A 14,318-nucleotide genomic window follows, 5' to 3' on the forward strand; every position below is an offset into this window, starting at 1 on the left:
AAAGACTAAATTGATAATTGTAATTTTATTCAATTGATGTTTTTAATTATACTGAAAAACAAGAAAGGTAAATTTAGTGACTAAATTTGAGGTTGGTCGAACCTCTCATAAATTAAAACCTAACAATTGAAATTATCTATTATTTTCTGAATGCAAACAACATCTTGAAATAATTAGTTGAACTAGGTTTGCATTTTGAATGGTGGTTCCAGCCCAATTAGACCAGATCTCTTAGGTTGGACTTATTCAATTTCTTTACACAACAATATTCCTTTTTTTCCTATTATACTCACCAATTGCCCTCCATTACCATACCACATGTCATTTATCCAACCCTTGTTAATTTCCTAACATCGATTGCCTTAAACCTAGGTATAAAAACTTTTTTTTCTCACTCATCCAGACTCTTTTTCCCCATCAATTACATGTTCTTTCAATTTTGATGTATTAGCCATTAAATCTTTGAAAAATCTCTTATGATTGACCTTGAAAAACTAATTTTGTGTGATGAGGTAGACAACACACAAACAATATATTATCCTTGTGTGATGATTTGGTTATAGAAAAGGTAGACAACACACAAACAATATATTATCAACCCTTTAATATAAAGAAAAATAATAGAAGGCCATTCATCTAGGTTTAGCCTCACTAGCCTACAGGTGTCAGGCCCTCGACATGTTAGCTTTAGGTGTCAGGCCCAGGGCTTTTTTATTTTGATTTTTTTGGATGTAGATTTAAATGCATTAAATAAAAAATTAATATTATATTACAGTTATTAGTCAATTTGTCATGTTTCTCAAATAATAGTATAGTTTTTTATGGGAATATTAAAAATTGTTTTTCTAATTATTATATGTCTAAATGGGAAAAAATCATGAATATTCAATTAACATACAATTTATGTTTTTAATTTTTTTATATAATTTATCTCATTTATCAATGTTTTTAATATTTAATCATATATAAAATATTGAGACTTTGTTTTAATTATTCTTTAGATTTTCTTTTAAGATTGTGATGGATTTTTATTTGGAAAGCAATTCTTATAATTAATTTACAAAACCTTTCTATATTGTATTGGTCCTTGATATTAAGATTATATTTTTTTAATCATATTATTAAAGAAAAGATTATCTTAGAAAAATAATGTTATTAAGTCCAGTCAAGTTCATAATTTGAGTCTCGAGTTTAACATTTTAGTTTAAGTTGGCATGTTAGCTTGAATTGATAGGAGATATTATCTTTATATTTGAAAAAAAAAACTAATTTGTATGCATTAAATGTTAAGTTCATAATCAAAATTTTATTTATAATAAAAAATATATTAGCAACACTTTAATATTTTCTTAAGTTTGAAATTGTTATTTTTTTTGGACCGTAGCAAAACACGAAACAATCACCTAGTTAATCATCTAAAAGAAATTAGTTTTACACCCGCACTATACAACCCTATCCCCTCATGAGAAAATAACTAATCCTTATTAAAGATATTATAACAGAGTTTTTTCTCACGCATAAATTTTAGATTGAAAAAGATAGATGTTAATGTATTGGCAAGTTTTAGAGTTTGTTTGGTATCGTGGTTAGTATTGTGTTTTTTTAAATTTTGAATTTTTTTATTAAAAATTAATTATTTCATGTTTTAGATTATTTTGATATACTGATATTTAAAAAAAATTATTTTAATATATTTTTAAATAAAAAATATTTTAAACCACAATTATTATCACAATTCCAAACACATTCTTAATTGGTTACTTGTTAATCATGATTCTGTAAGGTATAAATATAGATTTTTTTAAAAAAAGATGGTGGTAGAACACACTAAACATTATGCCTACCACACCAATATACAATTACAATTTCAATTACAAAATTACAATTTCAATTACAAAATATACTACAAAGTTTTATTGAAACAATATAACAATTCAGTAGTATTTTTTACCTTTTTCATGCTCGTACTATATTTTTCTTGTAAATATATTTAACATTAAACAATTATCTGCTATTGGTGTTTCTCTCTCTCTCTCTCTATTCTGGCCATGAATTTGTTTCTTGTGAATATATTTAACATTAAATAATTATTTGCTATTGGTGTTTCTCTCTCTCTCTATTCTGGCCATGAATTTTCTTTCTATTTTACACTTTGGTTATTAATTGTTGATTTTTTTTCCTTAATAATTTTTGACAAATTGATCATCAACAATAAACAATTGTTATATGTTAAATATATTTACATGAAAAAAACACTAGCAACAAACAAGGCAAAAATAAAAAACACAAATGACATATTGTTTGTCTCCATAAATTTTTTTTTTCCTTTCCTAGCTCTTGAACTAACCAACTAAGCTACAATATAAAGTTGTTATTATATGATTTAAACAAATATATTAACCTGCTATGAATAGTAAGGTGCCAAAGAATCTGGGGTCTTTTAGAGTTGTAGATAATTTAATATAATAAATTGAACATAACAATACAAAGATAAATCAACTCGATTACATAACAGATAAGATTGGATTAGATTATATATATATATATAGGTACATACCCTAAAGTTATTTTTTATGCAATTAAGCCCCTATACATAAATACATTTTAATAAATATGGTCACATTTTAGTCTACCAAATCATAAAAGAATAAAAGAATGATAAAAAAATAATAGATGATATGATAAATTGAGAAATAATAATTTTATATGTTAATATTGCAAGCTTGATCCACCACCATGATGAGATAAATTTGTTATCTTGGAACAACTCTCATGACAGAAGGATCAAAGGTATGCAAAACTCATAAAACACACACCAAACACCTCACAGCTTGCCTGTCTTCTTCGAAGTATACACCAAACAAATCACAGCTTAAATGTCTTATTTTATCATCTCATGTCCAACCCACCAAGCATAATCTTATGTTCTATTCATGTTGAAGCATAATTCTTACAAAATAAAACCATGCAGCTAATAACATGGTCTCGCAAGCATCAATGGGATTAAACGTTGTGCAAATAAAACCTCAATTTAGCCCAGCAATGTTTACCTCTTCTTGTTATTTTTTTTTGTTTTTTTATTCAGTAATTATTTTTTAAAATATTTTTTATTTGAAAATATATTAAAATATTTTTTTAATTTTTAAAAATTATTTTTTTATATTAGTATATCAAAACAATCTAAAAATATCAAAATATATTAATTTGAAATTAAAAAAATAATTTTTTTTTAATACTTTTAAAATGTAAGAATATATGTACTTTTAATTTTATAAATAGATCACCCACCGATACACATACACTCTTTTTGTTGATGCATGAACGTGAAGGGCAAACTCATTTACCTTGCTAATCACCAAACCATTGGCTAGTAACATCTTAGACTCCATAAAACAATGATTTGAACTTTGAAGTAGTCAATTATCATCAATCTGTTTCCCATTTGGACACTCCAAGTTATCGTTCTGGCTGCCCTCGATACCACCATGACACCATCACCCATGCTTCAATAGCCTGAGAAATGGTCTTCACTGTGAATGTAGCTTTTTACAACGCCAGCTATAACCTGTCACTCTCTGTGCGGCTGGGGAATCAATGAGAGGTTGAAATGAGCTTTTTCCAATTTGATATCATAGCATTCACCTTGGCAACGCGTCCAAATCATAGAAAAAAAAATGGTGAGGTTTCAATTAGGTTAAGATCTTTACTCAACAACAATCACAACTCCATCTTGCTTTGCTAACAAAAGAAGCTTTGCCTTTTCATGAGCCTCTCACTGTCATTGTTATGTGCTGCCTATTCTTCCGGTGTTCAACACCAAAAACCTTTCACCTTACCCCTAACACACAACTTACAGCTTCATGATTGCTTCAGCTTTTTTCCTTCTGGGAAAATGATGGATTTCACTGGCTGCTTGTTCTACTGAAAAGGGAGTCTTCCGAGGAATCAGAGGTGGAGACAGATGCTTTATATCTAAAAATTCATCGTTACCGGTGGTTGCCTCAAAGGCCGGCAATTTAAGCATCGCATAAAAGAAAGACTAACGAAGTTACAAAATGTTTTTTCGAAACACTTCAATAAAATTTGAAAAAAGGAATACAAGCTTATATTGATAAGGAATGCATGTTCAAATGGTAGATTTATGTTGACTTCACAAGTACCCTAAAAAAATGCCATATACGCTATCATACAGCCAGCCTATTCACAACAACATGGAACTTGAATGAAAACAAAACTACAGATACAAGATAAAATAATCAAGTTCTCACCCTCCGACTGTGACTTGAGGGAGCACGAACTCAGGATTGGACGAGGACAATACCAGTCCATCGTTCTGCGGAGTGTTGTTTTCAGGCATGGTCTGAATTCCATTATCACATAAAGGGATTTTCTTAGAATTATTCTCGTTTTCTTCCACTTTTCCGACACCAGCTTTCTGGGTTTGATTCTCTGCTCCAGGTGGCTTTGCTTTGGACTTGACAGTCTTTCCTTCCAGTCCATTGGCCGTGATTTGGTGAGATTGAAGCTTGGGTTGGGACTTCCTAATTGGGGTTTTTGAAGCACCATTATCCTTGTTACCATTTCTCTGAATTCCCTTGGTTGGGTTGCTTGATTCTTGGTTCAGACGTGGGCTGTGAGAAGCTCGTGGGCTAAAAGAAGATCCACTGTCTTCCAAAGAGTTGTTCGTTAAAGTGGTGGAGCTCTTGCGCCTTCCAAGCTTCGGTGATATTGCACGAGTAGTTGGTATCTATAAGAATCAGCACACAGAACTTTATCCCGATGTTCCATAGAGAAGATGGAGAGAAAAAAAAACAAGGAATCCAAATGAAACAGGCGGAAGAAATACACATTAAAATGCTGTTATGCTAGATAAACTTAGAATTGAACTAGCAAGTGTGTTCTTTTGTGCAAATATATTCACAAGTATATAGGATGAGCCGCAGACAATTGTCTCATGTTGGCTTGAATTCGTGAAGTTCACCACTTATCAATCGAAATTGGCAACGAGGACTTGAGACTAGCACTGGATTTCTGATATTCATGTTCAATATCACACAAGCTGTTAAGGGTAGCTCCGTTCATAGTTCATGCAATGTAGAATGAAACTACGTGAACGTTCTTCTTTGGAAAAACAGAAGACAAAGCTCCTGAGTCATAACAGATAACCATGACCGTATGCTCTCTTCAACCTCCAGTCCTTTGGAAACTCCTAATTCTATTTTGAAGCAAAGACAGAGACCAATGGCTATTTACAAGCCTTGGGTAAGTCTTAGGCGTGTACCTATCAATTACGATTGAAGTCCAGACCTTTATCACGTTTTAAAAAAACTGGGTGTCTCATTTATTTTTATTTATTTATTTTTGACAAAATCAGCATGCATTGCAGAGACGCCCTCACTAGCAAACGTCAACACCTTACCATGCAAAATAGACTCATGAAAGCAAGATCCTAAGCTAGCGCATCACCTACAATCCTAAAGAACAATAATTGCAATTTGCAAAGGCCAAACGAAAGCCTAAAAACTGCACAATCATTTACTGGATAAATGCATCGTCATTAAATATGTCTGGTTACAAATAATTAGGGACTCCAAGATTCATTTAAATTTTAGGCCACATTTAGAAAACTCAATTTAACAGGTACAGGCAAACAAACATGTCAACAGAACATGTGGATTTGAAACCACAGTTTACAAATTTGTTACCACATAATGAAGATAGCATTAGCAAAAACATAATGAGACATTTGAAAAAATAGAATTTAAAGGCTTTTAGAGAGTTGATTTGGTTTGCTTCCAATCTTAAAGTTGATGGAATGCAGGTAATGCGGAATGCGAACAAATGACATGACATTATCGATAGATATCTGACAGTTCAAGCATTACCTTCTTTAGTTCAGCTTTTGGAGGAGGTTCTTTGTAGAAACTTGGCATAGGTGTAGCTTTAAATGTCAAACTCTTCCTCAGTTGCTTGATCTCTGCCTCCTGGTTCTCCTGCATGCCACCAAAGAGTGAAAGGTGAAATGACGATCCAAATTCCTTTGGATTCAGAAGAGAAAGGTCAAAAGGAAAGATGTTCTGCGCAAAAGAAAAAATCCCAACACCTTTGATTTTTCCTGCAAGTTAGTTTGTTCAATTTCCTTAGCATGGATCTTCTCTTCAATCTTTGAAAAGAACTGGAGAACAGAGGCCATAATACAATCACTTTATGGTTTCAAATTAAAATATTAAGAACCTAAGAAAGGAACTAAATTCCAGCAACAACCTCCTTCCGTTTTTCAGCACGTTCTTCCAATCTGAAGGAGAATCCAGAACCACTACTCCGCCTCCCGCTAGGAGTGGCACTTCTGATATTAATACAGAGTATAATGGCATGTTAGCAAACAGATGCTTGATAAAAATAAATAATCACAAAACCATTTGTGTTCTATAAGAGCAATACGAGGTGGTGGAATGGGTGTCATCATCTTCTTTGCTTGACAATGTGGTTGTCTCAGGTTTTGAATTTTGATGAGCTGCAGACCTGCCATTAGATAATGATTATATAAGTACTTTATCCACTAAGCAAATATGTAAATAGGATTACTTTTATCCAAGGGCAGAGGGTGCAGGTGGGGACAGGGGAAGCTTCCCTGAATACATTTTGATTGCATCAACCAATATAGGGCTAACAATTTTATGCAGTGGATCGGTGATAACTTACTCAGAAGCCTGGTGTGGAGGGCGCTTAGCAGCTTCATTCAAAGAACTTGATTTCACAGACTGTTATGAACAACAAAGAGTTTACATAAACAAAAGACCTAAAACAACACAAAAAAGTATTAATGGTCAAAATTTACCAGCAGATACCCTTACCGTAGCCTGTTGACTGCAAGACTTTCCTGTTGAAGAACTCTGCCTAGTTAAAGTTTTACTACAATTGATATTTGAAGGTTCCCTTGAATTCACTCCAGTTGAAACACGCCTGTTGGCTTGATTAAGACGGGGACTTGAAGTGACTGATACACGGGGAAAAGAAACCTTCACCTTTGTTCCTTCATCTCGGGCATGCTTGGCAGCAGTTCTGAGCGGGTGTTCCTCAATGCTCTTCGTCATATTATCAGTACACGCTCCTTTTGCTGGAAATGAAAGACTTTGAGAAAGTATTGGCCTATGGCTACGTGTAAATGCACCTGAGCCTTTCATATTAGGCTTATCCTTGGCCAATTTGCTGTTCTTTGAACTAGTGCCTTTACGAGGAGCAGGTTCCTAAACACAGGTAAGAAGAGAAATGTTTCTTTCATTTCGTGCCATGAGAAAATGTAAGTCACAATGAAGAAGCTCAACCAAAGAATCATCTTTGCACTGTACCTTTGAGGTATTTGAGATTTTTCGTTGAGAAACACTTGATGCACCTTCACTTGCTATAGAAGAAGAATTAAGACCTTCAGCTTTGGCAAAACTCTCAGATGTTTCATTGGCATTAAGAGGCCTTTCACTATTGGTAGCATTTGTTTTTTCTTTTTCTGGTGCCACAACAGTTGCTTCAGCATGAATTTCTTTGGCGATGGTTTCCTCATTCGCTTTAACTGCATTGTCGACCTCCATTCTTCGAGGAATCTTGTTGCAAGGAACTGCAAAATTACAATAGATAAGTAGACTGCAACTGCACACTGCTCTCCAACACAAATTTTGACCCAAGCAAAATGTTCTTACTGAGAAAACAGCCAGATAGATTATTGAAATTGAAAACCTTATTCTAAGAAACAAAAATGAACAGCAATCAAATTCACAACACCATTGAATAAGCTAAAATTATAAAATGAAGAACCAGAAATAAAATCAAATCAAATGAAACATATAGATCCTATGTGATTTGATTGGTAAAACGAAGAAAAGGGACTCGAACTTCAAAACTCAGAACAGATTAACAAAACTAAATGAAATGAAAGTCTTCCAAATCAAAACAGAACAAAAGAAGTGTTTTGGCTGGCTGGTTTCAGGAAATTGAAACATATCCTTCAATGTTGAAATTAAAAATTACGAAGTGTAGGAGTCCAAATTTAAACTAAGAGTTACCTCCCTTCAAATGATAATTCAGACAAACCAAATTCTATCTTTTCCAACTCCTCCTTAGCAATCAAACGAAAGATAAATCAAATCCGAAACTGCGAAACCCCACACAACAACCACACACGTCGTTGAAAGGAAAACCCCCTTCACTTATGGAAACTAGGAGCAGAATGGAGATTTAACTATAGTAGTTTCTAAAGCATGCGAGCTTCAAGACCTTTCCTTTCCCTTAACATCTCGGCAACCAAACAACACTGCAAACTCTCGCAAACTTTCAAACAGAAAAGATTGGAAATGAGAGATCAGTCCAGGGAAAAAAGATATCCAATGTAATTTGACCCTAAAAAACACCAATCAAAACTAGAACCAATAAAAGCGGAACCTTGTCTAAAAACAACCAAGAAAAGTTCTTCAAGATTGCAAAGCCAACATTACAAGAACATAAATAACATGCAAAAACAGAACTAGAAAACAAAAGCATACCTTTAGACACTAGCGGAGGAGTGGAGTTTGAACTGTCGAAGGAGACAGGAGAGCAAATGAATATAACACAGAAATGTATGCAGGAATGGTAAAGAAGTGACAAACTCTGAGTCTAAATCTACAACGATAGATATGTAAGAGCCAGTTACAGTGACATGTACATACACTGTCACTCCATCTGGTTTCTGCTCAAGAAATACGACAGAGAGGGAGATGGGTGAGGAGAGTTAAAGTAGGATATGCATCTCGATGAAGTGGATCGAAATAGATAGATGAGACGCTGTTTTGGAATGACAAATATGCCACTTCCTTCCTTCCCTGGCAGTTTTTTTTTGCCTTTACCGTCTACTCCGTTGTAACTACCATGGCTTTTGAATTCTGAATCTTGATGGGGGGAGGGAATTGTTCACTCTCTTTTTATCCAGTTAAAAAATTTTACAAGTGCAAGTTATTTACTAATGATCGATTATATTATAGCATAAACTAAAAGAAACTAAAAGAGTGGTTATTTTACTGTTCATAAAAATATTTATTTCAACAGTATTTTTATTTATTTTTAAATATATTTTTATTTTAATATTTAATTTATTGAATATTAAATTTTATAATTTATTATGATTTGTTTTATATATGGTTAAGGTGGACTCCTAACCTGTTTTATGGTTTTGACAAATTGACTTAATTTGTTTTTAATTGCTCTCTCTCTCGCTCTCTCTCTTTCTCTCTCTCTCTCTCTCTGTGATTTGTTTTATATAGGGTTAACTTGGACTCCTGGACTCCTAACCTGTTTTATGATTTTGATAAATTGACTTAATTTTTTTTTAATTGCTCTCTCTCTCTCTCTCTCTCTCTATATATATATATATATATATATATATATTTCAACTTTATTCTTCAATATATATTTTAGAATGTTCTTTATCAGATTATTTCAATTTCATAACTCGAGTCACAAATTTTATAATTTATTATGATTTGTTTTATACATGGTTAACTTGGTTTTATGTCTCAACTCATGTTTTTTACAGATTAAATCGAGTAGATTAAGGTTGTTTTGTTATGTTTTGTTTTTAAATTGACTTTTTTTTTCATTTTCAACCTTCCATAATAGATTTATTGAAAATTAGTTTTTATTATTTTTTTTAATATACTTTATATGAGATTATCACTGTCTCATAATATTAGTTGCAAGTTTAAGAAGTTAAATCGAGTTAACTCATGTTATTTTTTTGTTGACTTTATATTAGGTTGTCATGATGAATATCATGAATTTGATAGGTTAACTTAAGTTATTTTTTTTTAATTTTATGCTTTAACATTTAATTGATTTGAAATTAGTTTTATTTTTTTATTTTTTTGCTTTCTATAAAGCTATCTTAGTCTTATTATCCGTGTCACGAGTTTGACGAGTTAACTTAGATTAAATTATGTTTTTTTTTATCTTTTTTAATTTCATTATTCAATATTAAGATTGTTTATCCTAAGTCATGAGTTAACTCGTGTTTTTTATTCTTTTTTAATTTAATTTTTTTCTCAATTTATCCTTTAATATTTGGTTAATTTAGAATTAGACTTTATAGTTATTTGCTTTTAATGAGGTTATCTCGATCTCATTACCTCAATCACGAGTTTGATTAGTTAATCCCGGTTGACTCAGTTTTTTTTTATCTTTGTTTTATTAATTTTTTTTAATTTTATCCTTCAATATTAGATTGATTGATAATTAGGTTTTATAATTTTTTTTAAATTTTTTTCTGTAGAGTTATCATAGTCACATGATTCAGGTTGAAACTTTGATAGGTTAACTCAAGTTTTTATTTTTTTTTAATTTCATTCTTCATTTTTTTTTGTAATTAGGGATTGAGTTTTATATTTGGTTTTAATTTGCTTTCTATGAGGTTATCTCGATCTCATGATTCAGGTCATGGATTTAACATGTTAACTGGATTGATGCAGGTTGATAAAATATATTTTATCTTAATGTTAAAGAAAGCATGTCGTCTTGAATTTCTTTTAGTTAAATTATATTTTTAATAATTTTCTAAGTTGTGTTTGTACCCCTTAAGTTAATTGAGACAACTCTTATATAATTTAAATTTTTTTGTACTAGAAAATATGTCAGTAACATCTAGATATTTTTTATGTTAAAAAAATTAATCTAACCTATAATGTAATATAGGTAATAATATAATAAAAAGGCTGAACTTATAATGAATCACTAATCTTTTTCATTGTTGTAACAGATGATGATACATGTAAAATTTTATGTAATTAAAGTGCTTTTTTTATTGCTATGCAATTTTTTTATTATATATTACATTGTAAATTTGTGTCATGGATGATCGGATTTATATAATTAATACACAAGAATTATAATCAGTAGTTAAACTCTCATAGGCACATTTATAGGTGTTTGGATGTGCTTCTATTTCTATTTTTGGATGTTTGTTAAAAATGTTTTAAACTTAAAAAAATATTAAATTTATATTTTTTTAGTGTTTTCTAATAATTTTGACTAATGGTATTAAAAATAAATAGAAAATAGAAAATAATTATTTTAATATATTTTTAAACAAAAAATTATTTTAAAAACTATTATACACCACAATTTTAAATTCACATATATTCTATGCATGTAACACACATGTTAGACTTTGAAACACCATATCCTTAATGAGGTAACTTGCATGTAACACAGAGTTATACACATCTCAATAATTGTAGCTTGCTGTGTATAGCAACAAAGGAGGTAACTTGGGTTCAAAAACAAGAAAAGAAAGTAGGTGAGTTTATGTTGAAAAACCAGAAGAAAAACGAAAAGGTAATTTGGTGGCTAAAACCATAATTACAGTGGCAATCCTAATTAAAGTTGCATGCCAAACTAGATCATTAGTGTGTTTTTAGTAAATTTCATATATAGTTTTTTGAAAAAAAAATTTATTTTTTTTACTAAAAAACATCAATTTTATGTTTTTTAATGTTTTTTTTTATATTTGATATTTTTTTAAATAAAAAGATTTAGAAAGTAGAAGAAGCTATCTCACCCTGAAAATTCACAAAAAATTGTGTTTATTTTTCTAGTTCAACCCATTTTTAAAATATCTTTTAAACTATTTTCTGTATCGATAAGAATTAAATTAATGCTTTAATTATTTGATGTGCTGAAATTAAAAATAAAAATAAGAATTAATATATTTTTAATTAAAAATATTTTTAGGCACATACTATATTACTCAACAGACACTAAACATAATGCTACTCCTATAATAAATTGTATTTTGGAACCAACCTATTTTGCTTCTATTTCGTGATCTGGGACATTTATGCTAGCTAGTGTCTTTTCTTTTGGTTTTTTTTTTTTTTAGATTAATGTGGGTGTCCGGGCCAGTTTGTGCGCACCACGACTAATGTTAGAATATGTGGAGTTTTTCCAGGTCTATTACTCCTAAAATCATCCCTTAGAAACTTAGAATTTTTCCCAAGTTACTGTACCTGCCTCCATTCCCTTTCTCTTAAATTTTATTTACTGTTTTTCCGAGCTTAATTCATTAGTCTTTACTGAAGTCTAAAACCTTATGTTAAATTGTCATCTTCTACATTGTTTCGATTCATCTGAAACAATTCAATAGCCGGAAGAAGTTCCTGAACATTTCTCACTATCAGATTAGAGGCAATCTTCCAATTTGTTTAGGTTGAATTTCAATATATTTTATTAGTGCAACTAATATGTGTTATGAAAAAAATTTAAGAAGTATAATCCAACTAATTAAATTTTAAATTTATTTTTAAAAATTATCAATTCGAGAATTATAAATATTATAATCATTAGAAGTTTATATGATTATTAATTTTAAAATTTTGAGAAATTAATGAAGGTAGATGTAATCTAGTTGAGACATCTACAACTAAAAAAATATATATCATAAAATTATTTCATCAATTAAATTAATTGTCACTATCAAAATTGCTTCTTTTCTTTGAAAAAAAGAGAATAAAACCATTAAAAGAAGAAGAAGAAGAAGAAAAGGCTTCTTCTCGAATTAAATTAGCTGGGTGCCACTACGAAGATTTCAATAGCTTACGTCCCACCTTATAAAACAACCATTCACCATTAAACTCTCAGCTAAACATGATTAGCATGTCTCTGAATAATCATACTACTTCTTAAGCCCGTAATCAAGGGGAATTATGTTATGACGTCACTTTGTTTTTCGTTGCTTTGAAATTTTAAATGAAAATTGCAAGGAATGGTCATAACTAAATTTTCAATAATTTAGGGTCCTTTTGTTTTTTTGTTTTAAATATTTTTTATGGAAAATATTCTTTTAAAAAACAAGTTATTTTTTGTTATTAAAAAATATTAAAAAAATTATATATTATTTTTCATTTATGATTTTTGGACTATGGTAATAAATGAGAAACATCGCAGTATTTATAATAAAAATTGTGATAATTGTTATTATAATAGCACCAATATTAATTATGATTATAATATTTGTGATACTAATAATGATGATGATGATGATAGTATTATGATAGTTATAGTAGTGATGATAATATAATAATAATAAAATAATAATTATTTTAATGATAAATTTTTTATGGTGATCGCGATAATAATAATTATTGTTATAATAATAATAATAATAATAATAATGTTTTAAAAACATGTGAAAGATAATAAAATGGTAAATAGTGATGAAAAGTGATAAAAAGATAATAATAAAATAATTATTATGTTAATAATCAGAGATGATGATTGTAATAGTGATAGAGGACTATGATAAAGTGGTGGTGTTTGATGAATATTATGAATTTAGATTGTTTTATCTAAATTAATTTTATATAGAGCTTTATGAGAAAGTACTTTCTATTGACTTAGTTTATAGTATTCTTTTCATTGAAAAATAAAGAAAAGTATTTTTATATTTGATACTTTTTCAAATAAAATACATTTTTAAAACGCATTTAAAAAGATTTAAAAAGTAGAAGAAGCTATCTCACCCTAAAACGTTCACAAAAAATTATGGTTATTTTTCTAGTTCAACCCATTTTTTAAAATATCTTTTAAACTATTTTTTGTACCGATAACAATTAAATTAATGCTTTAATTATTTGATTTGCTAAAGTTAAAAATAAAAATAAAAGTTAATATATTTTTAATTAAAAATATTTTTAGGCACATACTATATTACTCAACAGACACTAAACATAATGGTACTCCTATAATAAATTGTATTTTGGAACCAACCTATTTTGCTTCTATTTCGTGTTCTAGGACATTTGTGCTAGCTAGTGTCCTTTCTTTGGGTTTTTTTTTTTTTATTTACATGGGATCTCCGGGCCAGTTTGCGCGCATCACGACTAATCCCCACGGCCCACTGAATACCCTGCAAACCCAGTAGGCATGTAAGGCACTGCAGAGATGACAAGCGTGCACGCCAGGGCTCGAACCCAGATACAGTAGAAAGAGACAAGCCCCTTCCCCTTTCTTTGGGTTCTTGATGTTGGAATATGTGGAGTTTTTCCAGGTCTATTACTCCTAAAATCATCCCTTAGAAACTTGGAAATTTTCCCAAGTTACTGTACCTGCCTCCATTCCCTTTCTCTTAAATTTTATTTACTGTTTTTCCGAGCTTAATTCATTAGTCTTTACTGAAGTCTAAAACCTTATGTTAAATTGTCATCTTCTACATTGTTTCGATTCATCTGAAACAATTCAATAGCCGGAAGAAGTTCCTGAACATTTCTCACTATCAGATTAGAGGCAATCTTCCAATTTGT

General features: G+C 30.2%; 1 protein-coding gene and 1 long non-coding RNA gene across 5 annotated transcripts; one reads left to right on the forward strand and one right to left on the reverse strand.

Moving 5' to 3' along the window:
* The first annotated feature begins 3,322 nt into the window (after positions 1 to 3,322).
* On the forward strand, positions 3,323 to 4,085 carry LOC105138212 (uncharacterized). The gene is made up of 2 exons (XR_844733.1): positions 3,323 to 3,634; positions 3,667 to 4,085. It is a non-coding gene; the product is annotated as an uncharacterized LOC105138212 (long non-coding RNA).
* LOC105138210 (uncharacterized) lies at positions 4,080 to 8,864 on the reverse strand. 4 transcript variants are annotated; one of them, XM_011044252.1, is made up of 11 exons: positions 8,700 to 8,864; positions 8,535 to 8,566; positions 8,058 to 8,322; positions 7,350 to 7,612; positions 6,855 to 7,247; positions 6,703 to 6,761; positions 6,442 to 6,522; positions 6,265 to 6,346; positions 6,104 to 6,175; positions 5,886 to 5,993; positions 4,080 to 4,747 (listed from the first exon to the last, which is right to left on the reverse strand). In XM_011044252.1, exons 4-11 carry the CDS (start codon positions 7,584 to 7,586, stop codon positions 4,265 to 4,267), a joined length of 1,515 nt encoding a protein of 504 aa, XP_011042554.1. In that variant the 5' UTR covers positions 7,587 to 7,612; positions 8,058 to 8,322; positions 8,535 to 8,566; positions 8,700 to 8,864; the 3' UTR covers positions 4,080 to 4,264. The 4 variants fall into 4 exon arrangements, with proteins under 4 accessions (XP_011042554.1, XP_011042552.1, XP_011042553.1 ...); XM_011044250.1 differs by lacking the exon at positions 8,058 to 8,322; XM_011044251.1 differs by having other exon boundaries at positions 8,535 to 8,864.
* Positions 8,865 to 14,318: the final 5,454 nt, after the last annotated feature.

Source organism: Populus euphratica, unplaced genomic scaffold, assembly GCF_000495115.2.
Source record: "Populus euphratica unplaced genomic scaffold, PopEup_1.0 scaffold74.1, whole genome shotgun sequence".
NCBI classification, from domain to species: Eukaryota; Viridiplantae; Streptophyta; class Magnoliopsida; order Malpighiales; family Salicaceae; genus Populus; species Populus euphratica.